This window comes from Micrasema longulum, unplaced genomic scaffold, assembly GCF_059751315.1.
Source record: "Micrasema longulum isolate JH-2025_06_02 unplaced genomic scaffold, ASM5975131v1 h1tg000163l, whole genome shotgun sequence".
Classification (NCBI taxonomy): Eukaryota; Metazoa; Arthropoda; class Insecta; order Trichoptera; family Brachycentridae; genus Micrasema; species Micrasema longulum.
In genome coordinates this window covers 805,711-832,953 of record NW_028277368.1, presented here as the reverse complement: position 1 = coordinate 832,953, position 27,243 = coordinate 805,711, and the positions used below count along the sequence as shown (strand labels likewise).

General features: G+C 31.8%; 1 protein-coding gene across 1 annotated transcript in view; it reads left to right on the top strand.

Moving 5' to 3' along the window:
• Positions 1-5,713: 5,713 nt before the first annotated feature.
• The window catches only part of LOC148284040 (uncharacterized), a 68,608-nt gene continuing 47,078 nt past the window's right edge, over positions 5,714-27,243 (top strand). Inside the window, exon 1 of the mRNA XM_088242798.1 lies at positions 5,714-6,143. Coding sequence (XP_088098924.1) covers positions 5,714-6,143 — 430 coding nt within the window. The remainder of the gene's footprint in view (positions 6,144-27,243) is intronic.

The following is a 27,243-nucleotide window of genomic DNA, read 5'->3' as shown; positions in this document are numbered from 1 at the left end:
CTGTAGAAAGATTTGCTTAGTAAATTTTTGCGAAATGTGTACAAAACCATATTTACGTTTTGATATAAACGATGTTAGAGTTGTTGTTTTTCATTGCATTACACAAATTGAATACCGAATTATCAATGCTTCTTCCGAGTCCAAATTTTTAATATACAACTGGACCCAACTTGAAAAACAGTACCTAGCGTATCCATTGAATATAATAGGGGATACATTTTTTTATTTATTTATTTACACTCTTTATCAAAATACAATTCCATGTTCACTTTGCCCAGCTAACAAGGGTACATACCCCGTTCCAAGCTAGGCAATCACATTTTAATATATTATAATAGTTAACAAATTAATATAGAGTACAGACAAACAAAATATAAACTTATTCGTATACACATTTTGATACATATACATACAGACATACACATATATACACACATTTATATATTTATACACATATATACACATGTACATACACACACACGTACATACACCCATGCGCATACACATACATGCATTCATAAAAACATAGACAATTTATTTATGCGAAACTTCATGGTTGCCATCAATAAATATATACATATTTTTTAATTATTCCTTATTTTTATATTTTATTTTCGACATCCAGTAAGAATCTCCAATCCGTGGCATGCATCAACTTTTCTGACTCCTTACGACCAATGTCATGAAAGAGCGAGGTCAACACCTTCCGCAACTTGACAACACTCCCGTCTTTCCACAATTCTGGCAAAATGTTATGGACCTTTTTGGCTACGTAATAGTGTTGTCTTGATGCCAGAACAGTGTTGACCCCTACACTTAGTATCAGTTCCCTATTAGAGTATCTTATATTATAGTTGTGGTTGACGCTTGGGTAAATGTCTCTATTTATGTGTGTAACCACTACCGTTCTCAATACTCGTATATACTGTTGAATAATATTCAGTACTCTGAATTCTTTGAAGAGCAAGTCACTTGGATAGCGAAATGTTTTTTTTTAAATTACTCGGATTAAAGATTTCTGTGCAATTGCTACAGTTTCAAGGGCGGTTTTTGTGCAAGCTCCCCAACCAATTAGACCGTAAGTCAACACAGAATTTGCTAGATATTCAGTGTGTTGGTATAAAAAATACGCATACATATATAATGTAAATATTGTTTGAATTTGGAAATCGCTTGCATTGTAAAGTTTTTTCGGTTATTCTAGGAGTATTTATATATTATTTTTATACATGCGTATTTTTCTTCAATTTTTCAGAGATGAGTCGCATCCACAGTATCTATTGACCATAAAATAAGGAATAGTCCAGAAGGAGCGTAGAACCATATTTGAATACATCGGACTGTGTCCATAATAATGCCCTCTTTGCCCCACTTTCACAACGCGCATGCGTGAAGTCACCGCGTAATGTGGCCAGATCGTGAAAAATATGATCATAACACAAATGTAAGATAATTATATTTAAAAATAAAAGATTTTTAATTTCTATAAAATTTTATTGTACACGCGGAAATATTGATTGGCACAATGGAGTTGATAGTAAAGACTCATTTAATAAGATTAATTCAATTAATGAACTTTGAACTTAACGAATATTTTTATGTCATGTTGAATGATATTTAATGTTTTATTTTATTTATTTATTTTTATTTTCTTTTATTCAGGAAACATACAGTACAAAATTTAATATTTTACACAATTAGACTTAATTCTAATGGACCAGTGAAGTTTCCATATTATAAAGCAATTATATGTAAGGTTAATTATGAAAGTATAAAAAAGAGAAGGAAAAAGAAAAACATAAATGAAAGTTGTCTAAAAATTAAAATTTAAGTGTTAAAAAGATATTTTACAGTTTGTAGTTTGAAGTGAGTATTTACAAATGGAAATAATATTAAAAATAAAGAGAATTTGTAAGAGTAATAAAAATTAAGAATTGAAATAAAGAATAAAAAACATGCTCAGATGTAAAAATAAAATAAAATAGTAATAACATTTTTTTAAAAAAAGGAAAAACATAAATATACACATTTTTATTTTAATGGATTCAAAGAAACGATGAGAAGAATCTTTAAGTGAAATATAAGACAATAAATTTAGGTCAATTTGAAAAACATCTTCAAAACTAATGACACATTATAGTAAGAGCAGCAATATATTGATTTTATTTACATATTTAATATCAGTAATTAAAAGTAGTTTAAAAGTATAAAAACATACCAATGCAGCAGAGAAAAAAGAAAAAATAAAGAAGGAATAACAAGTATAGCGAGTAATCATTAAAATTTGAAAAAGCAATATAAGGAGAAGATTTTAAACCAAGAGAAGTCGATAAAATTTCATTAAAGCGATTTTAGTAGTAATACAAATTTCAAAAGAGAAATTTGATTTATAATAATAATATTAATGTATGTAATTTGAGTGATATAAGAGAAAAAGGGACCAACGGGAGTTTTATTCAAAAGTTTTCGATACACTATTTTTAAATAATTGTAATCCTGTATGATAGATATCTATATGGTTAAAAAAGCTGTTAAAAGTGGAACACGATCTGTGTAAAAACGAATAAAGATATTGTCGGTCAAATGTTCACCACGGCAATGTTTAATCCGAGAGGTCCAATTTTCATTAGTTCTCTCATTAGATGAGCAAAGTAGCGTAAAAATTTGACGACCCTAGCAACATTAACAAAATGTCCATTTTATTTTCTTTGACAATCTGACAGATAAAAATAATTAAATTATTAAGTAATACATTTGCTACTTACAAATGTATTTGCTACTTACACATGAAATGTGATCCCATCCTGTTTCTTTAAGATCCCAGCTGTATTTCTGCATTTTAAAATGACACAACACAACATAGTTAAATTCAAATCGAGAGTTGCGTACTGAGCGACGTCTACAAAGAAATTTATAGGTCAAAACGTAAAACTACTCCTTTAAGAGTAGTTTAGTATCCTTCTGTTTGATGCGCGTATGCGGTTTCTGGACTATTCTAATTTTTTTGGTAGAGACTAAAGACGGATCGCGCCTGCTACTTATGTACCTAATGAGGAAGTTCAATGTCTTTTAAAAAAAAAAATAATTGTTAATAAACTATATCACTAAGCCATTTTTTTTTTAAATATCGTATTATCAGAGCCATGATCTTTTAAAATTTTGTATTTCTGAAATATCATAATAGATCAGTGTTAGTTACTCCCATTGGTCAGTTTACGGTAAGCTAACCGGATATCCTTCACAGCTGTCACATCATTGGTTGGTTCATATGAACCAGTGACGTCAATCAAAGAAGTGCGTTTTTATTAAAATAGCTTTTTTTTCGTACATTTTCAAGAAATTTAGCCGTACGATTTAATTCTCTAATTTTTACCGCGCGCAAGAAAACATTGTTTGTATCCAATTTCCCGTAGGGCTGAAGTTCCTCATTAAACTACGTTATATCACACACCTTGTCTAGAGTGACACAAGTCTAAGTGCGTCAAATTAGGAAAACGACTTAAAGATTTTGACGTTCGTAAGCTTTGACCTCAAGTAAATATAAAACAACGCATTTAATATAATTATACTGTAATATATATTTAACGAGCTAAACTAGGCATTCCTTTGCTATTGCTAAATTTGAGAACATACTCGTAGGTATATATGTATATTATATTAAATGAACACAATCGAATGTTTGATATCAATTATTGTGATATATTAAGTAAAAATTAGGTATGTATAGGTACATACATATTATTATTTTTGTGTTTCGTATTACAAAAAGTGTGAGAATATGCGGTGACAGGGAATTTTGATAAATGGGTATTTGAACGTTGTTTTCCTGCCACTGTCTTGAAAATGCCTCCCCGATGCTATGCGAAAAAGACAACTGCATTTCGGACCTTTGCCCAACTGAAATATACAAAATTAACGTTTCGCTGTCCCATTTTCCCTACCTCAAAACTGAACCGATTTTGTCGTTTTATTTAAACAAAGTAAAAAAATAAAATTTCCTGTATCAGTACGTTTTGTGTTTTTCAAAAATAGTTTTCATGTTTGGATACCGTGCGCCCGAAGACTGCAGATAAAACTGGACGTTTTTATGGGTTTCAGGATGGTTCTAGTTTCTATAATAAATAATTTATTTATCAATAAAGCAAAACTATCGAGATACACCGATGGTAAATATTTTATGTGAATCCATGTGAAAATACGGGAATACGTTTGTATAAAGAAAAGTCAACCCGAGTTTTCTCCCACGATAAAACATTATTACGTAAACTTATAAAGTTTGCTTCTATTATACTAAATTTATGATTTTGATTGCTGTAAATATGCTCACAGAAAAGGTTTACATTTCATTAAAAATCGCACTTGAATCTTTCCAGTAATTATTCAATCTATTGATGACACACATACGAACATTGCCTCATATATATAGATAATATTTTTTTAAATTTAAAAACGTCTTTTATTGTTCATTATGACAGTTAATAAATATGTTACGACTACAAAAATAATGTCAGAGTGCTATTATGCAATTTGGATATTTCCCGAGTATCAAAAGTATTCATAAATGCTTTTTTTAATTATAATTATATCTACAGTCATATACACAATAATACGGTTATAATATAATTGACACTTAATACTAGACTAAAAATTATTTCAAACTTATAGTTAACAATATACGTGATGTGTCATAAGTTAGGAATTTGGGAAACAAAAAAAAAATGTTTGCACATGTTTACTTTTGTAAATTTAAAATGAAAATAAAAATTTAAAGAATCATTTGTATTTACTGAAAATATTACTTTCCCCGGGCTATAAATTATGTGCATACCAGAAAAGCATCTAAAAATAATTACGAACGCGCTTTTTATTGTTTAAAGTAACTTGAAATTGAAATTAATTTTACTAAACCAATATTTTTTCTCCCATTGAATTTAATTAATTTTTCTCTATACCTACCTAATACTATAGTCTATTTTCGGTAGGCGGGATTCAACGAATTACGCGCTTATATTACTATCCCTATCATTCAAACAGATTAATTCTTCCATTGATCCCTTACAAAAGACCTTTTCCTAGGATTACTACAGTACAAAGGAACTAAAACATCTCAATAAGTTCTTAAGGCACCCAATGCAAGATGGGTTCTTCAATCTATTTTGAATACCGCTCACCGATTGGTAGAATTTAGCCCCTGTGTCAGTTAGCTCCACCCTCCCGGGCGTGGCCTTTCTGTTCAGCGGCATTTTCCTCCGTCCCTTTTTCTCGCCTGATTTCCCAGTGACGCCGCCGAGACGACATACTAAAAACAGCTCGCCGACAAGCCACAATTCGTCGTATCTCTGCATTTCTGTTTCATTTTGACGCGTGGTTTTGCGTGTGGTAGAGAGTGACGGAGATGGGGGACACGAGGCAGCCGAGCCTGGTGAAGCTGTCACGGAGTTTCGTGATTTAGTATAAACCGTGACTCGGCAGTGCGCGCAAGGGTCTCGGTTGTCGCTTTTTTGGTCTAGCTTTTGTTTACATTCACACGGCACCTCTTATCGTTGGCTGTCAAACGGTTTCGCGTCTTTATAACTGTGGCGCTAGACAGCTCCGCGCGCAGTGCTTTGAGAACAGGACCGACCGAAGTTAGTTTTAAAATATCGTGTGTTAACAACTCGAGTGTGTGATGCCGCCGAGTTGACAGGAGCGTAGAAAGAAAAAGAGGACCATGATGACTATGGATGTCGGTATGTACGGCAACCAGCATCAACACCAGCACCAGAGCCAAGGATATCCCGAGGGGTACTGCGAATACCCCGAGCATTACTATCCCGAAGCTGATATTCATTACTACTCCGAACCGACGCAGGAGCAGCCGCCCGAGCACATCATCAACTCCGACAACGGGCTGAGTTACACCAACCTAGATTACGGGTACCAGCAGCCGTACGGGGGGTACCAGGAGCCCTATCCTCCGTACCTGGGGTACGAGGAGGCGTGGGGCCCCGGGCCGGAGTACGCGGCCCCCGGAGCCCCCCGGGAGGAGTGCTACAGGCCCCAGGAGCTCCGCAGCCCCGCGCAGCAGGGGGCCTCGCACCATCACGCGGGGGTGCCCACCTACAAGTGGATGCAAGTCAAAAGGAATGTTCCTAAACCTGCGGGTGAGCCTTATATATTTATTTAACCTGACGTATTATTTTGCGAGGTACACAAAACCTCAATCTTATAAGGGTTCCAGTTAGACCTGCCTACATTAAATTCGATGAACAATTCGAAAATTGTGAATGAACTAAATAAATATCCTACGTATAAACTCCCCCATATTGTATACCTATTCCGTTTGAAATTTTCTGTTGTTTACTAAATTCTGACTGTATTTCTATTTTTTATTTCCATTGTTTATTTTTATTGTTAACACCGCGCATCTAAAAAAAAATTGTCACAACTAAAAAAAGCAGAATTTTTCAGAAAGCCAAAAAACGAAATAAACGCGTTATCTTAAACCATGTTTTTTTTCACGTTTTAACATATAATAATTTTGTAAAATTAGCCCTATCTATTATAAAAATCAATGATGAATGTTGTTTATGAGCTGGTGCGTCTTTTTAGGCATACAAACTAGGTAAAAAGCCTGTCATTTTTGATAGGGAGGTATTACGTAATTATTACATTTTATAATTCAAACTGAAGGTTATAAAATATGTCTTATGTATTAAATACATGGACTAATTGTTATTCAATATTTGTATATAACCACTTATCGACTTTTCAATGTCTACCGGTTTCGAGACGTACTCGTCTCTTCGCCAGGACACCAATAAAACCAACATAGAAAAGTCGGTAAGTGGTTTTATACAAACATTTAGTAAAATGTTTGACCACTTTAATGCTTTAAATACTTATATTTTTTTTGTTTTTTTTGCAATATACATAAGAGGTAAAACCGTTTATTCAAAAAAATAAAGGATAATTATATAGCAATGAAATACATATTAATAGTAAAAATAGTTAACAAATCCACAAAGGCATGGCCTGTTCGTGGGTATACAAGAAAATGTTAATAAATTTTTGCTCCCATAATAATTAGACAGTTATAATATGTTTGTGTAACATAAGAAAGAGAAAATAAAATATTCTGTAGATTACGCGATATATTTTTTTATAGTAATTAAAAATGGAAATAAAAAATATAAAAAAACATAAAAATATTCTTTATTATTAAAGGGCAAAAAAATATATCATAGAAAAAAGAGTTCATATCTTTAGTTTGAATCCAGGATAGTGCGTGTTTTATTAAAGAATAAAAATCTTGAAAGTTTGGAATCAATAAAATATTATTAGTAAAAAAGAAATAAAAGATATTGGAAATATATTTCCATTGTTTTTGGAGCACACATATGAAAATGTTTACTTCAAGATTCAGAATAAATAAATAAAAGTAGAATGCATTTAATTATCCAAACAGAACGTTATGTGTTCAAACAAAGTTTGTAAAACAAAATACCTGGTGACATTATTTGAAATAGGTTTGACATTGTAATTTATATCTCATAGGTAGGTGTAAGATAATTTTTTTTTTTTTTAGATACATTGAGGTTTTTCCTTGTTTCAAAACATTTGTTTTTATTTATAAAAACCTGTTAACGACTTTATATATTTCAGTTTGTCTAAAATAGTTGTCTTGTGAAAATCATTTACTTCCACAAGATGATAAAGGCCACGATAATAAAAAAAATCATTTGTTTATTCATTTTTATTTACATTTGTTAATGCATTCGCTAACCTATTAAAGCTTTTTAAGCTGTGCCCTTGTTGAGCCATTATAATTAACACCAGTAAATTAAAATAAATAATAATTTCTTATGATACTATATATAAACACGAAAAATAACAATCCAAACCATAGCAATAACATAAAACACTTACGTAGTTAAAAACATCAACCAGCTTACAAAATAAAAATAATAATAATAAAAGAGACGATTTGGATTGTACCAATATGAAAAAAGACAACAATAATTTCATGGTGTAACCATACAGTATTTGTATATACCTACATAAGCTGATGCGGAAGGTCAGCGATACGGGAAATTGGATTTGTGATACCTGAAAAAATGTTTTCTCATATGCGTTAAAAAGTAGAGCGTTTAATTGTACAGTATAGTTTCTCGGAAATATATTTAAAAAATGGTTTAATTAACTCTTTTGTGGCTGTGATGTCACACTAGTCGACATAGGACACAAGACTTGTATATCTCTCTTATTTTTTTTAATGATGAACTTGTATTTTTTGTAATCTTTAAATGGACATTTTCACACCGGATTTGGAGAGTAAAATTTGTATAACTATGCTGGATGTTAATACAAAAAATATTTATCCTTGCTACGCGAATAATTAATGTCCGCTAGTTCAACAACACATTTGCATAAGAGAGAGCACGAAGATATAACTCATAACAAAGAAGACAGAGACGCTGTTCTGTGGCGGGTGTTGTGTAAAACAGATTCAGTCTTCAGTCGGTTGATGACAGTGATGGGGGATGCACGCGCGTAATACGAGCGGCGTATTTTTGGTTTTTAATTTATTTTGCCATAACAGGGCTAAATTGTATGTTAATTTTCAAAAATTATGGAAAAGGAATTATTAACGAGTATGTCTCCGTGTTTTTTTTTGTCTGTGTCTGAACTTTAAAATATTTCGTCTTTTGCTAGTGGTAACACGATGTATACATCACCGCTCGCTAAGGGATTATGTACCACAGTCTTTTAAGAGTTAAAAACAAATTTATTTGAACTACGCCATAAGTTGTTTAGAACCAACCAACGACATTTCGTTTGTGTTGCCAGGGTAGTAAATTTTTACGCTACTTTGCTCATCTAGTGAGAGAACTAATGAAAATTGGACTTCGGATGAAACAACTCTGTGGTGGACATTTGACCTACATTATCTTTCAAACATCAAATATTATTTTACATAAAATAAAAATATCCGTTTTACGTAAAATAAAATTAGTTTCATATTTTATGTTCAAAGGTCATAAATTCAACTATTCTTATAAAATGATCATTTACTTATCTACTTTGTTGTGTCAATCAATATTTCCGCATGCACAATAAAATGTTAGAAAAATTAAAATATTGCTTTTTTTTTACCTTACATTTGTGTTATGATTAAATTTTCCCCACCGTGCAACATTACGCGGCGACATCACGAATGCGCGCGGCGAAAGTGGGGCATAGTGGGGGAATTTTCGAACACAGTCCGATGTATTCAAATATGATTCTACGCTTCTTCTGGACTATTCTTAATTCTATGGTTATACATACTAACCCACTGAGTTATTTATGAGAATTATATACCTTTTAACCACAGTTCTACACGACAAAGTAATTTACACGGGTATGAAAAAACAGCGAGAAAATGTCGGAAATATTTTTGAAATATTCCTATTATAATTTTACCGGATGGACGTGAAAATGGAAATAATTATTCTAATTTATTCATCGCTACCGCCCTGACAATATCAACAGGTCTGGGTCGGTAATTCTGAATTTACATATTTTGAGAAACTAAAACTGTCACTTTCTTCAAAATTATACATACTTAAGTTTAAACCATATTTTTTAAAAGTTGATGGTTATTACCAAAAACCATTTTTGGTAATATTCCCGGTAGACCTCAATCCTCAAAAGCAATAAAAAAAACTAAGAACTATAATTTGAATTTGACACTTTCATATTCTGGAATCATCGTTAGTGAGTCGTCGTTTATTTGAAAAACAAAAATAAATTAATGTCGTGTGATATCTAGCAATCTCTTAATCTGTCTTTGTTGGAAAAACGTAGAACTGAAGTGGATCTTTAATGCATTTTCAAAATACTTTATGCTAAGTGTAGTCCCATCTCTGTTGCAATAATTTTTTTTTCATGTTCCTTACCATGTCACCAGAAGTTAAAATCAGTTATTATTAAATCTTCTAAGAGTAACTTTCATTTTAATGCCCCAATATCCAGAATGTGTAGATGAGTCAGTTCATCACACAACTTGGAATTCTTTGGGATAGATCTTCCGTCTTCTCGTAGATCTCTTTGCCACTAAAACAATATGGGATGAAGATGGATTGGCATGGTTTAGCTCGAAATAATATATGTTAATCTTGTTTATGAATATATTGTATACCGTTATTTTATTGCCCTTGTTTGTCTTTGCTGCATAGTTTTATGTTCAATTTGTTTAGTTTCATTCAAAAATGTTTCCTTATATAACTGTTGTAATATATGAAAATAAATAAATTAATGCATTAATTATTCCACTCAGCGTAGGTATTATCGCATCAGAGATACTTACGAATATTTAAAACTCACCAAACTTAATGATTCTTTTTTTAACATGGTTCATTCGATTTTGAAATTCAGAAATGAGCAAAGCCAGCGAAATTGGCGAAAATGATGGGTTTCATAAAAATTATTGTCAGAGTTAAAAAAATGGATAATTCTACAGAATAAGGAAGGATTGATTTATTTATTTATTTTATAAGTGTACTGGGAACAGATGCCTTTTATAAATATAACCATATGCCCATTGAACATAACAAGTAGGGTAGACTGGGTACGGTTGTGACAATTTTCATTTGATCGCCCATAAGTTTGTTTGTATGCCAATTAGCTGAAAGAAAGAAGTTTTATATGGTAAAGTGCACATTTGTCTACCTATAAATACTAAAAGTTTGTCCCTGAATACAATGGTTAACTCATAGGAGCCAATTATAAAAATAAGAAAAAAATGTCACAACCGACCACACACCAAGGACGGTTGTGACAGTGCCCAACGCACTCCTTCGCAAAAAAACAACCGCTATGACAATTCAAAGTACTTTACGTACAAAATAATAACTGCTATTTAACTATTACTGTTAAACTTAAAACAAGGAAAAACAATCATTATTCTATCTGTATACATAAAACAAGAATTATTAAAAGAAATCGAATAAAAGTACTTACTTTTTAATGCAAAAAAGTAATGTAGGCCTCTGCAGATGTTAGTGTGGCGCGATGGCTATTTGCAATCACTTAAAAGATTACAGAATTTCTTGCCAATTAATGTTAGCCAAACATTAGTCCAGAACTTACTTCTTCCACTCCTTGACTATGCGGATGTATGTTATCCAGATGCTAACTTTCACAACACGGACTATCTCTTTGTTCTAGTAACGAGAGAACCCTTTTAATACCCTGTCATAGCTTTAATTTTCTTGCCTCCTCTTTCTAATATGGAATAATCCACCAACTAATGTTAGAGACGCCCCTTCTTTATTTACATTTAAGTCAAGATTGAAATGTCACGATCTAAATATTGAAAAAAATCCTTTCCCCTTCTTCTTTCCTTCCCATCCCCTCTCCAATAGTATAGTGTTAGTTTTTTTAAATATATTTTTATTTTGTTAATCTTTGTTTTTAATTTTTGTATAAAATTGTAGGATTTAATATGTCCACGTATTTATAATTTTCTCAAACTGGACGGTTTGGGTAAATAAGAAGAAATGGTCTTAAGGCAACATGCCCGCCCTTATATGTATATGAAGTGTCAAAGAAATAAATGGCTGACGCAATATTGCGGAAAAACGGGCACGCCGTTCTTCACTCCCCTTGCACCCCGCTATTCCTTATAGTTTCGCTAAAACGACGACTGTCACAACCGTACCCTGGAACAACCGTACCTTGGAACAACCGTACCCAGTCTTCCTATTCGTAATTCTAATACCTACCCACCTTATAGTAATAACCTAATAGAGTTGCCCATACGGAGGAAAACCATACCATGATTCTTGACCAAAAAGTGAGTAACGTATTACAACAATACAACGGACCGTAGGTACTTGAGTTGAGAATTGTAATTGAGTTGAGGTTACCTTACAAAAGTCAACAGATGGTAGAGTTGAGTAAATGTGGATGTTTAAGCATGGTAAGAATGTTGAATGTTACACAGTGTGAAAAGTGGCGACTTAAAGCAGCCAATGGCTTGCACAGAGACATGTATATTTTATAGGCCCAAAAATGTTTAATTCTTTTTTTACTGATAATATTTCATTGATTCCAAACTTTCAAAATTTTCCTTCTTTTTAAAAACATGCACTTTCCTTGACTCAAACTTAAGATATGAACTCTTTTTTTCTATGATATATTTTGTTGCCCTTTAATAATAAGGAATATTTTTGGGTTTTCTTTTTACATTTTTTATTTCCTTTTTTAATTACCATAAAAAAGTACCATAAAATCTTTTAGAGAATATTTTATTTTTTCTCTCTTATGTTATATACAAATATTATAACTGTCCATTATTTATTATAGGAGCAAAAATTCATTAACATTTTCTTGTATGCCTACGAACAGGGCACGCCTTTGTGGGATTTTTTTGTCAACTATTTTTACTATTAATATGTATTTCATTGCTATGTAATTATGCTTTTTTTTTTGAATACTATGTTTTATCACTTATGTTTATTGTAAAAAAAAACAAAAAAAAAAGAAAAAAGAAATACAGATTATAAGCACTGTAAATGCCTAGACTTCCATATTACCTTCTCAAAAATGTCTTCCATCCATGTTGCAACAAATTTAGATCAGAATAACTCCCTAGGGAGGAAATCCAATATGTCTGCGAACATTTGGACGTACTCAAAACATCGTTGGAGTAATTAACTTCCTTAACTTGAGCGGTTTAGGACTGAGGTTGGTATTTGCAGTCGGTCAAACTTTTACTGGTCATATTATTTAGACATTTACAAAGGGTGTCAATAAGCCCTTAGAATTATATCAAAGGTCAAAATCACAAGTCATCGTGACGTGCCTATAGCAGGCGAGCGTTTTTTAAGTTGGGCTACAACTACATAACCCTTAGGTATGTAAATGAATTTCTTATTTTGCATGCCACAATAAGGTAATTTGTCCATATTACCTAAAATTTTAACATAATACAACAGAGATGAAAAACATTTTAGAGAAGAGAACATATAAATGGTTTAAGTGGCCACTTTACACACTGCGTAACATTCACAATTCTGCATATATTTGAACATCTATCTTCCTTCGATTATTCCATCTGTTAACGTTTGTGAAGTTGAAGAGCTGAAACCTGTATTTTTGCGGGTGAAATTCATACGATTAAATTATTTCACCTACATACTGAGCAACCCCTGAAAATATTTTTCAACGAAAATAATTATTTTTCCGTTTTCTATTAAATGCTTCCGCCTCGATCTGAGATCTACTCTTTGTCTCTGATTTATGTCCATTGAAATTTTGACCACGCGTGTTTGTAAAGTTTTATATTCAATTTTCTCAGTGGTTTACAATATTTTCAAAAGCGACAAAAATCGAAATTTGAAGCAAAAACGTTAGTATTCATACATGTCGGCCTCGTGGTGTAGTGGTTGGGGCGTTTGTTTACCATGCAAGAGGTCTCGGGTTCGATTAACGACATGGTTGATTGGAAATATTTATTTGAAAGGGTGTTTTTACAATTAAATATTTCATAGTCTCTAAACTGGTACCAGAAGCGTCTTATTTCACATTACAAAAATGATCAAGATACGTTGCGATTGGTGTATCAATGCAGAACTCTATGCACCATTGGGAGCGGAAAGGAAAAGATGATGATGATTAAATGTCAACACAAATTAAGTTTATTTTTTTATGATGTAAAAATGAGCATCAAAAGAAAAACAAAAGTATAAAGTTAGGTTGAAAACGCATTTTTTTTTAAATTTTCATAAAACCGTTATTCTTAATTGTGTTTTTGATGAATACAGGTATTAAAGTTCACAGTATTTACAGGCAGGCCACGTAGAGTAATAAAATTACAGCTTGGTTCTAAAATAACAAAATCTTTCTTATAACGCTCACAAACCTCGGGGTCTTAGCCATAAAAATATCAAATTAATATGTTAAAAGATTTACTGACTAATAAATAACATTAAAGTCCCCTAGAATATTTTCCGGGTTAAAGGAAATAACTTCCACTCACCCCTATGCAAAGTAACCCCATCGTATTTCGTCAATAAATCATGAAAATTATATCAATCTACGGAGTCACATAGGTATTCAATCATGAAAATTGATCTCAGTTTTTAGTTATTCCTTTGATTATAAAAAATGTATAATGCAAATTTTGAAAAGATGTTTTTCGAAACATTTTGTCTGAAACAAAGGTAGATTGAATTATTTATACTAAAATCAGATGTTACGGACGTGCTCTATCAGAAAAAAAATATATAGTAGGTTTGTATGTACACATATGTTTGGATAATTTTTATATAGCGCCATTTTTGTGAAAATCACCTCAAGGGCGCTATAGGTACAATAAATAAATGTCTCAGCACGTCTTGCAGCTACAGAGTGCATAGGCAGTAAGAAATCTGCCCCCTATTTACATTATTTTATTTGACAATGAAGTTTAGAGTTAAAGTTATATTTTAAAAAACGAAATAAAAAACAAATTTATATGAACAGAAGTTAGATTGCAACAAGTATTGAAGCTACTGAGCGCATGGATGGTTAGAATTCTAGACCCCATTTACTAAATTTAGAAATTTGATAGTTGCTATTTAAATCAGCCAATTATTATTATTATTATCGAATTATCAGCGCTATGATTTTCTAAAGTTTTGTATTTCTGAAATAACTCCACGTGTGACGTCAAAGGTTCTACGTTTACGATAAGTAAATCAGATATCCTTCACAGCTCTCATATCATTGGTTGGTTCATATAAACCAGTGACGTCGCTCAAAGTAGTGTGTTTTTATTAAAATATTTTTTTTTCATTAATTTTTAAGACACTTTGCGGCACAATTTAATGCTCTAATTTTTATCGCGCGCAAAAAAACATTTTTGTATCCAGTTTTCCGTAGGAGTGGAGTTTCTCATTCACAGAGACTGTGTAGACTGCCTATACATGCTTTAATTATGGAGCGGATATGGAATAATGATGATGATACGATCAGTAATAAAATATATATTATATATAACAAAACATTTATTTATATATACGCCCAATGGGCATTTTTATGGACACATTTATACATAGAAAATTATTATAACAAAATTAGAAAGACTCAATGGTTTATAATAGACTTTGTGGGAGTGGAAGCGGGAGAGAGGTGTTTATAATTGAATTTGATTCATTGATCGTTTGAAAGAAGACAACTTGTTATAAAGAAATCAAGACTGGTATGATTGTTGGCAGACCTAAGAATTCTGGGCATGGGGAAATGAAAACCATAGTTAGTTCTATGGTTATCGGTATGAAAGAGTAAGTTTTGTCTGAGGCTTCTAGTTGAGATATTTTATTTTATTGAGCTCAGTAGTTCAGGCGCATCAAAGAGTGACTTGAAAATTTTAAATATGAGTATAAGGTCGGATTTATTTCGACGGTCTTGAAGAGAAGATATATTTAAGGTAGTTTCTAACTCATTATACGTATATAGGTATCTGGATAAGCCCAACCTCCAGCCTATCTTTCTTAAAAATCGATGTTGAACTGATTCAATATTCTTGATGTGAACATCATAATATGGAGACCAGATAACAGAGGAATATTCTAGGTGCGGGCGAACTAGAGAACAGAAGAGAGTTTTAAGGGTATTGATAGTTTTGAAGTCAGCTGTGCTTTTGTTAATAAATCCAAGAAGTTTTAAGGATTTATTGATAACATGTTCAATATGAATTGTAAAAGAAAGTTTAGGTATACGATAGTAAAGCGCCCTTGAGGTGATTTTTCACCAAAATGGCGCTATATAAATCAGCCATATATGTGTACATATATATAAATAGTAAGTTAGGTGTTATTTTAACTTTTTTTTTTCGTTTATATACTCGTACTGTCAAACTAAGCTTTATTTTAAGTTTTGCAATTTGTTTAATTCTCCGCGCGTAACGTCACAAGCTATCTTCGGTAAGTTATCCTAATTGGTGATTCATTTTTACTAAAATAATTTTGCTCTCCCAAAAAGGTTTTCCCTGTCTGTTGCGCTTAATTAAGAGTATTTAACTAATATCAAGTCGGGATAATCTGTCAATGAATTATATCCCTATACTGTGGACATTTCCGTTCACATTTCATTTCCTAAAATTACCAATATATTCCAAAGATAAAATTAATTAAATAGATAGCTATGTATTTATTCAAATCATATTTGTTTAACATTATTAAATAAAGTAAAATATATTAAGATGTTTCGATAAATTTTATTTTGGAAAAACACAAAATTATCACCCATGTTTGTTTTCGTTAATCAGATACATAATGCATAAGTAAGTGTAAGTACGTAACTAGAGATAACAACATTTATAATCAATAGTTTTTTTTCCAATAGTGATAGATATTAATTTATTTATCTAAGTATATTGATCAACGTATAAGATTAGTGACGTAATGATAATATACAAAATAATAATTTATTTATTTATAATTCAAAAAACAACGCAATCAGTATTTTTTTAGCTATTTTTTATTCCTTTATTGAGTCTATATCTAACTGACTAAACCACACCCTTTCTTGATCAATTATACATGTCTCCGATTTGCCCTCTCGTGTGATTTCATCATTCGTAACCCTGTCACCATAAATCATATTAGTCCAGGAACCGCGCACACGCAAATAAAATTAAAAAAAAAAAAAAAACTGCCTATTTAAATTCAACTACGCCTGTTGTGTCGTTTTAAGTGTCAAAATACTGTTGGGATTGAAAGAGAATAGGGTTAGATCACATTTCATGTGTTAGTAGCGAATTCACAAATAATTATTATTTAAGAATTAGATTATTTTACCGTTTGTCAAATTTTTATATAAAACAAGGCGGACATTTTTTTAAGTATTGCCAGGATAGTCGAATTTTGTACCCAGCTTTCTATTAATGAGCCACAGTACAATATTATACGGGTTTAATTTTATTAATTACCAAATTATTATTTATTGCTTTTTTTACGTTTGCCTAGTAATAGTACCTATTTTTTTTTTTTTTAGTCGAGCTAGTAAAATATTTTTTGTGGCAAAGCAAAACGTAACATTACACAAAAGTATCTTATATTTGTGTTACGATATTGTTCGCGATCTGGTAACATTACCGTTTACTTCACGCATGCGCGCAGGCGGGATGGCAGACTTTTTTTTAACCGTGTTCATTCTGCTTTTATACATTGGTGTATAAATATGAATTACATCTTTTTTCTACCTTATTTTTACACGTATTCGATTTTGTGATGCTAATAATTTAGAGCCAAGATTTAAAAAAAAGAAGAACATTATCTTTGAAACCCGTGCCCCATAATAACTGATTATCAAAAAAAACGGATTATAATTATATCGAAATCAAATATCTCACGTACGCAATAAAATTAAACGCGATATCTAAAGTAAAAGTTTTGGTTTACAAGCGACCTGACGCCGAAGATAAGATATTATCTTATTATTATTATCCATTTCATAAATTGTTGAAAAAAATTACAACATGGCTAATGCGTTAAAATTTTAAAAAGGAATTTATATAAAAAATGTCTTTTATTTTATCACACGGTTTAATAAGAACTAGTTTTGTACGAATAAACGGTGCGCGAAGAACGGAAAATCGAACGTTTAAATGTTATAAAAATAATAATAACTAAGTCTATTAATTTGAAACGGGTTGTGGTCCCGTAACTGGTATCGCAGACTCAGTCTAAGGTTTGCACCCCGCTCTACCACAACTTGGTTCCTATTTTCTAATAGTGAGCTATTTACAACTTGTTGAAAATGCCCCCCAAATGGAAACATTTGGGTTAATCATAAGAAAGCAATTATTTATTTAAAAAATAGGTTTTTCATAGATTTTTTGAAAACAGGTTAAGTATGAATTAATTTTATTATTTTTAATTACTTATGACTTCCAAAATGTACCTAGGTATATATAAATTGTATCTGCTTTAAAGATAAGATAAACTGAACTTTGAATTTGTTAGGTATTTTTTTATTCTACTTTATATTTAATTCAGAAAAATATATTAATGAAATATATCTACGGAATGAAATACAATTTTAAACAAATTGAAAACGTTTATTTATTTAAACGTTTCCCATTACGTAAAATAAATAAAAAAACGTTCTTGTGTACCATTATGGGAAGTGACATTTCACAAATATGTCCTTTCTATTTTAGCTTAATAAATATTACCTATATTACAAAATATACAAGTATTAAAATGTAGTGATATCTATTACTTTTAAATGAAAAATAGTATAACCATTATGTTAATAATCTTCATGATATATAGAAAATTTACTAAAGCGTTGGTTAATGAACAAAAAATATTTTGATTCCCTAAAAATGTTTAAAGTAGTGAATATGAATACGTACATTAATATTTTAGAGGATCATCTTTACCTCCCTGGCTTATGATTACAAGAAAAACAAAATCTAAAAATGTCCTCCGATAAACATAAATAAACAATAGTTCATCCTGTCATACATATTTATTAATGGATCGTTAGTTAACGTATCCGGCTGGATCATATCTATCATAATTCCATGTCCGCTCCCTAGTTGGAGCATATGGCGTCCACGAAGATTCTCCAGGCATTTCTATTGGCTGCCAGCTCATGTGCATCCTCCCAAGTCAGGCTTACGTCCCGTAGTTCTGACATGAACTACCGACGAACAGTCAGAAGTGGACGTCTAGGACGTCGAGAACCTGATGCTTTGTAAAATAGGCAAGCGTGGTTAAGACTCTAAGGAGGCATCCTGAGACACCTATTCTCAAAACTCAGTATTTTCCTGTTTTGTACCCTAGTGAGGTGCCACGATTTGTACCCATAGAGGAGAATAAGTGTAATGCAGGCGTTATATAGGCGGCATTTGGATTTAATCCTGCCACTCCAATATGCGGTGGTGGATATCACCTTGTCAATTGCCACAATTCAGTCCTCAGGAGTGCAGCCTTCTCTCATGAGCAGGCATGTCAGTAGTTGGCTGTCGTTTTGACTTGTGCCGTAGTCACACAAGATATTATCACCAGAGAGGTACCCACCTTTGGAGATTTTTGTTACATCGTGTAATATCCACCTTTATTCTGTTTAGGGCGATCCACAGGGAGTTGGGTAGGTTTTCACCTCCTCGGATACCCTCATGTGGATCCATCCACGGTCTCGCTCCAAGATCCTGTGGCCACAGTTCCTCTCTCCATTGTTGTGAGGATTTAATAGAGTATGCGGTTTTGATAAAACTGTTTCTAGATCTCAGACGCGAGGGCGAGGCCGTTGGTTGACGGCGGTGAAGGGGATGTCTAGGATCGTGGGTTGGTTGGTACCTCTGCTTCTAAGGTTGTTCTTCTTCGAATGTGTGGTGGAGCGATGATTGGGCAAAGTTTATCAGTTGGTGTTGGTTTAAGGGATCCTGCTACTAATCGTTCCATTTCTTATGTCCACCTGTTTGGAGTGGACAGATTTTTGCCACACGTGACACGCATACTCCGCTGCTAGTATACTTAAGCATTCCACCAAAATTCTAAGTACTGACGGCGCGCGGCGTTGCACTGTATTTTTTGTTTCTCAAAAAGCTTTTAATTGGTAATTTAAATATTTAATTTATAACATAACTGATGTCTGCTGGCCTTCCCGAATAAAATGAAATAAAGATTATTGACGTACCTATTACATAATATATAACATATAGTACCCAGGGCCATGATAATTCAAGCTTGATAGTTACGTCGTGTTTATTTATTATAGATTGAACGTCTCATATCTAATCAGATCTCACAACCCTGACACTTCTGTGTCTCGAGTAGCTCCATTTAATATCTTTAAAGATTATCACTGATTATATTATGCTACGCATGGCTTACACTTTAATAGTGACAATTTATTAATAATAAACGTTACGTAGGAGGCCATAGATTATTACTTGAGTTTTGTTTAGATTTATATGTCACCTTAAAAAATGTACCACCATCTCTTTGACACTTATATTCTCCTAGTTGAATTAGACATTATCTTATAAGATTATCACTTAGCCTAACAAAGACGCAAATTGCAGTAAATATAGTTAATCTGTATATATATATAATTTCTCTGTACGTGTGATGTCACTGAATTCCTTCTAAACAGCTTAACCGATTTAAGTGGGGGTTTTTAGAAAAATATGGATCTTTGCGCTGTGCGTATTCGTAGATATTAAAATCTTCAATCTAATACGTAAAAAAAAAATATGGAGCATAAATGTTTTATTTATAGATCTACCAGGGTTGCATTCAAGGAGAATTCATGTACAAAAAAATTCAAGGATGTAGTTTTGTAGTGTATAAATAAAGTTAGTTTTTTAATGTATACAAATAGCATTCATTTTTGTGGATCTAAATCGGATTATTTCTTTAAATTCCTTATAATTTCTACCCATTTTTTAAAATTTTTTTTATTAATACTGAAAATAATTAAAAATAAAAATCTGTATGACTCGTTTACTTGTTGGTGATAAAAAAAAATAATTGTGTATCCTATCCCATTGCCAAGAAAAACGTTGGAATCGGGTTGTGTTCCCGTGCCTAGTGTTGTAGACTCACAAATCAGAGGTCCGAGGTTCGAACTCCACTCTACCCCAACTTGATTTCCGTTTTCTAATAGTAAGTTGTTTATCACTCGTTGAAAATGGCCACCAATATTGATGCATTTGTGTAACATATAAAATCGCTAATATTTTTATTTAAAAAATCTAGTTTTCACGAATATGAAATAATGATTCTATATTTATGTTTACATTATTATAAAACAATTTTAACGTGATCATAAAAAAAACAAATATGAATTGTTCATAGAGCAGAATAATATTTAAAAAAATATTATAAAACATTATAAATTTTAGAGAATATTATTATTAATGATATTAATATTAATTGGCACAATTTAATACATAAGTGGTGGTTAAAATTTTATTTGAGACAAATAAAATTGATCATATTTATTCACAGTTGGGAGGTAAAAAAGCCAATAAAAAACTTAGAAGAACAAGATCATATTTAATTAAACTATTTATTTATTATTTTGATTTATTTATGCATATATAACAAACAAATTAATAATGTATCCCTAACTTTATGAGGCTACAGCCCTGTATTGAGTTGGAATACATCATAATAAAAAGTAGAAGCAAGCTTATTATAAAATAGTACCAAAAATAAACATTATAACATAAACATGTATTTCAATAAACATCTGGACAAAATAAATAAATAAAAAATAAATAATTAAACATCAATGTCTACTTAATAATATTATGACGACCAAAGGAGAAACGAGTTAAATATTTCCGTATATAGATAAAATAATAAATTAAAATTAAAAAAACATAAACTTTGAAAATTTTAATTATTTTTTGTTTTCAATGACAGTTTATTTAATTTACCGTTCTGTAGCAGGTTTGTAGAATTTTTTGTAGGTGGAAAAAATATATATTTTTTTAAAATTTACAATTAGATTTTTTATTATTTTGTTCCCTAATATTTTAAGGAATTGCATCGTATTTTTGAGTATTAAAAAATAATTTTAGGAGATGTTCACTTTAAAGCATATGTAATTATTTATTTCCTTGCAAGTGTAAAAACAAATCAAATACCATTTTATTGGCTCTAAAACGCAGCCGCGCAATCCGTCATTATTTTACGGTGTGTTCAACCCATTTTAAACTGCTATTCAAATCATCCCTGGCAGCTTAGTGTAGGCTTCACTCGATTCAGGTTACACTTAACACATAATAAATTAATCCCCCTTAAATTGCGGTTAGGGGTGGGTTCAGAATAGAGCCTTCAGCCATGATTAAGTGGCACCAGCTGAAAGCTGAAATTAATCGACCTGAAAGTTGACGAGGAACTAACTTGTCACGGTAATTAAAGTGATGTTTAGCCACGGATCAACTTTAAACCTTCCTTTATATCTACTGTCATCTTGTCGGGGTAGTTTATTCGGTTTACTGGAGTTATTTAAGGGGTTGTAAAGTAAATGTTTAATTAACTCTCGCCTCTAATGTCCATACGACGCCCGTCAATATTGCATTCATAACATAATGTTTATTATATGTCTCATTAATATTACGTAATCATGATATATGAAGAATATTAGTACAAAAAGGTTCGAAATTTCCTTATTGCGTTTTTAGGTTACTGGTCACTTATATAATTTTTATTTAAAGATATTTACATTGCACATGTATTTTTTGTTTACCCAATAAATAAATAAATTTTATATGTTTTGGACGGTTAATTTGCATTTACCTAATGCCTTTGATTTACAGCTCTCTAGAATAATTCTTAATGCATTATTAAAATTTACCTTTCAAAATAGACATTTATTTACTTATTAACTTTATGTAAACCCAAAATTGAAGAGCTAACTATCCGGAGAAAATTAATTGAATTATTAACAAACATCATACCCATTCGAATTATTCCTTTGAAACCGAACTTTTTCCATGTCGAATATATACAATAAAGTATATAACTAGTAAAAAAATAGTAATAACCATTATCATTATCATCATCATCATTCTTCTTTCCAAACTCAGTGGTGCATGAGTTTTGATCACCTGTTACACTAGTGAAAGATCCTATAATTCTGACGACAGTCCATGAACAATAAAATATTGAGTTTAAACAAACTTTGAAAGCAATATTTTACCCAACAATGTTTTAAGTGTGTCCGAACGCTTTACCGTTCACCCTGCCGGTAGTCAAATCATGGAACTGAATAATGGTAGGCGAATGCGCCAACCACTACACAACGAGGAGGACTTATCTTTACTAAGTTTTCTTATTCAGGATTTTCACCTGAGAGCAGCCATCGAGTCGAAAACATTCATCCAGGTTTGTAGTTCTATTTCACTCACAGAACAGAACTGTATTATTCATATGTCTGGACACAGTAAACGAGTAAATTATATCTACAACATTTGAACAAACTCAAAATATTGTAATAAATATTCATTAAAAATTATTTTTCATGAATCAACAATTGAATACCTTGAAGGTTTGTATTATACTACCATAAAAATAGTTTTTTTAAATAAATTTGCTAAATTTAATTTAAACGGGCAAAGAAATAATATTTCAGATCATTCTTATGTACAGTTCTCTACATAACATTCCCCATTTCTTATATAATAGTACCTACCGTTTATATACGTATTTCTGCCGGACATGTGGCGTATGTAGCACCTCGTTCCGACAATGGCAGCGCGGGATAAAAGCCGAGAGAAAACAACTTTATTCGAAATCCGAACAATATAACACAGAAAGTAAAATGGCCGCCCTGTCAAACGCTCATGTCAGTGCTGAATAGGGGGCCTGTCAGCTTCACTTCAGGGCTACCAAATCAAGTAGCGGAATAATTCTATTAGATTTCGACCCTCCCCGTTTTGGATACGCATCTGGGTATAATTCTTCATATTATTATACATTATGTGCCGTCTACTACCGACGAAATATGTATTTATTCAAAGTGCTGTAACCTTTATACATGCTTCGGAATGTAGCCTTTGTGAGACGGGGTAGAAGTGAAACGATTCGTGTCTGTCATATGCGAAGAAAATAAAAACGTCACAATTTTAGGCATTTTAAATTAAAAAGAAAATCTTATGATAATACTGATGCCATTAGCAAAGAAAGGCATTTTATAATTTGCGTTTTACTTATTCGGTTAGCACAATTTTGGTAGATATTGAGAAGTAGACATTTAATTTACTATATATTCACTGAGGTACAATTAAATTGTTTAAATTAGTGCCAATCAATTTTGGAGTACGGTATAATCGGATGGGGTGGTGAGACTGACACAGTTTTAAATAGTGTATTTGTTGCACAAAAATCCATAATAAAAATAATACTAAAGAGTCCCAATACAGACATCTACTGAAGAAATATTCCACAAATGACAACTTATGACACCAAAGCAAGTATACGCTAAAACAATACTCACTCACAGATTAAAAAACTACTCTTAAACGAAAGACATAACCCCGACAATACAACACATACCAATAATAAAATCACTAAATCCTCAACACAAAGACAACTCGGACAAAGGAATTTTGAACATTATTCAATTAAAATCTATAACCTACTTCTTTATCTATTAAAACAATTAATAATGAGAAAATGTTTAAAAGGCTATAAAAAATGGATAGTGGAGCTAGGTAGAAGTAAAATGGATCGTCTCATTCGCCAAAACTAATATTGAATCAACTGCTCCACAAATGTATAGCTTATGTTATGTTTTTGTTCTTTCATTATGCCTTTTACAATATAAATGTACATAAATTAATTATAAACATAAATACGTAGTAATTAAAACTGTCTGAACATCTTGTTGATTAACTCTGTTCATTAAGTAAGTCTTCTTTCTTTATTCTCAAAAGTTTTTTTTTTTTTCCAAAAAGTGTATTGTTGAGTGTCCTCGGCACGGGTAACCGCAGTGAGTTCACATTATTTTTATTATTAATTATGGTTTGTGATAGAAAAAATATAAATAATTAAATAAAATATCTAAAAAAACGTTGTCGTGTCAACATTGCCATGCAAAACGCATAGTAGAATAAAAAAGACTAATTGACTGCCTATGCCAGTTTACTTTGAATTCAAAGCTGAATGTCACGTCTTTTTACTCTGTAACATAAATATTTACTTAAGTATTAAAATAAGTTGTGTCCTTTTTCTTTAATTGACGAGAACAAGAGGTCATAACAACAACAAAAATTTCAACAAATAAGTCAATAATGTATTCTCCTTCACTATTTTACAATAAATTAGTCAAGAATTCATAGCATCTTCCCCGTATACCCACAATTATCGCAAGTAGCTTTGGCAGCTTTATTCTCTCGATTAAACGCGAACAGAAAGAGGTAGCTTGCTTGCCTTACCCACCACATACCGCACACTGCATTTGAGGACATAAGTCTCCTTGGCGGTGCCCACATACACGGGAAACTTCTCATTGCCGAACGAGAAAAGCTGCCCGAAGGAACTCTCTGTAATCTGGTAGCATCTGTGTGCTGAAAAAAGATAATACAGAAGTACAAAATATACATTATATGTAACGTAAAAGCTAATATCATATATCGTTTATTAGATTAAACGACGCTCATTATTAAATTTGGAAAAAAACGGACCCAACTTATGTTAACACCTAATATGTAACATACAAATACACATATATTGACTAAAGCTATGGTTTACCGAGAAAGTGGTGCCGTTATTTAGCGGTCATGATATACCGTGATGCGATGGGCGTAATGAGACGGCCATCTTAACGGTGACCAGAGATGTCAACTAAAAAAATGCGGGGCCATTATTTTTTAAATTTATTCCTATTCAGGAGACATACATTATCTAGCGCACGTGGTTGTTAAATTTAATTAACTAATCTGTTAATTTTATTAACTGCTTATAAAACTGAAACATAGGTACTCCGGTGGAAAATGAACTATTTAGACAAAAAAATAGACGTGATTGAAGGATAATGAGTCGTTAGCAGTCTTAAAATATAGTTAAGAGAAGATCGAGATCTAAATTTATTGCAACAGGCTTATGACCTGTTATTGATTGGTTTGAGTGACCCCCCTTTACACACTGTGTAACATTCTCTATTCTGCCTATGTTTAAACATTCATATATCCTTATCTCTTTCATCTGTCGACTTATATGAATTGAAAGAGCTGAAACATTTACAGATAAATCCCGTTTGCACGTATTTTGAGACCTTAAAATAAAATTATAAAATAAAACCTCTCCATAATTAATATATTCATATAAATACTCTACATGGAAATAAAGTTATTTCTAAACTCAACAAAATTATTCATAAATTTTTTCGATTTTAGGAAAAAAGTAATAATTCACCGCTACTTGAAATGGGCTTATCGGTTTTTTTTATAAGAGTAGCAGCAACAGTTACCGTTTCACAAATTAAGCTGTTTTATAAAGACGTTTCAAAAATAACAGTTAAGTACAGTGTGCGATCCTCCTCCATACAAAAAAAAATGATCACAGGTTCAGTAGAATCTAGGTTTTTTTACTCCTAGGTTTTTTTTAGTACTCAATTTTAAGTATGTATTTTTATTTTTGATTTTCCATTTATCTTTAACAGTCTTACAAATGACCGCAGCGCTATTTTTTAGCTCATTCAGCTCAATGTAATCTGTACAGACATTATTTTAATGAATCCACATACCACTACATGACGGCCGCTAGATGGTGGTACTTCTATCTTATGAAACAAAAGTTCAAATAAACCAAAACAGTCTTTAATGTACTCTCCTTACCATCCTGCACTCTGTATATTGTAAATTGAATTTACCCAGTAAATTATGAGATATATTTTTTTATAATTAAGGTAAGTTATTTATCGGGCCGCAATTATCTTTTTAGCACAACAAGTTGTTTTTGCAAAGTAAATTTTGATCTTCATATAATTTTGCGATTCACGTTTGTTGAGCTTCCCTGTGAAGCATGTATCGCGGACTATAATAAGAGTATGTATTGTACGTGTACAAGAGTAGGGATAGATTGCCTAGGGGATGCTGCACCCCTCTTACATTTATCCCCCCATTCGATATTTTCTCTCATCTCACAATTCCTACTGGCAGAGGGAGGGACTTAAGGGTGGGAATTTGGAAAAATACAGTTACATGCAAATTAATGTATACAGCTGTCAATTTTTATAAAACTGTAGTTATTTCTAAATGCTTATAGACAAATGGGAGAAACCCGCATAAAACCGTTTATCGGAGCAAAAACGTACAGCACGGAAATCTTCTTTTAAAATTCAAATATTTCCGCAGACTCATCGTCTCGTGGCAGGTCGCAATACCAACAGTCAGTCAGCAAAGAACTGTTATTGCATGTCTGCGTACAGGAGACTCACAACATTTTCTAAATTTTAAAGTCCTGATAATATTTTAAATATATTGAAATTGCGAAAATTAAACTTTTGTTACTTTGCAGGTAAGTGACGTCTTATCTCTTACTATTTTAGCTATGTGTATTTTCCTACCTTACGTACCAAAATTTTATTTGATGTTTTTTATTTTTATTTATTTGTGTGAACATGTTCTTTTGGGACAACTGTGAGGGGTAAAATCGGCTTGTAGATGTACCATTTTTCCCTGAAAGTTTTAGGTAAACACTTCTTAATTTTTATTCACGAAGGTTTCAATTACATACGTTATTAAAAAACAAAAGGTATGAGACA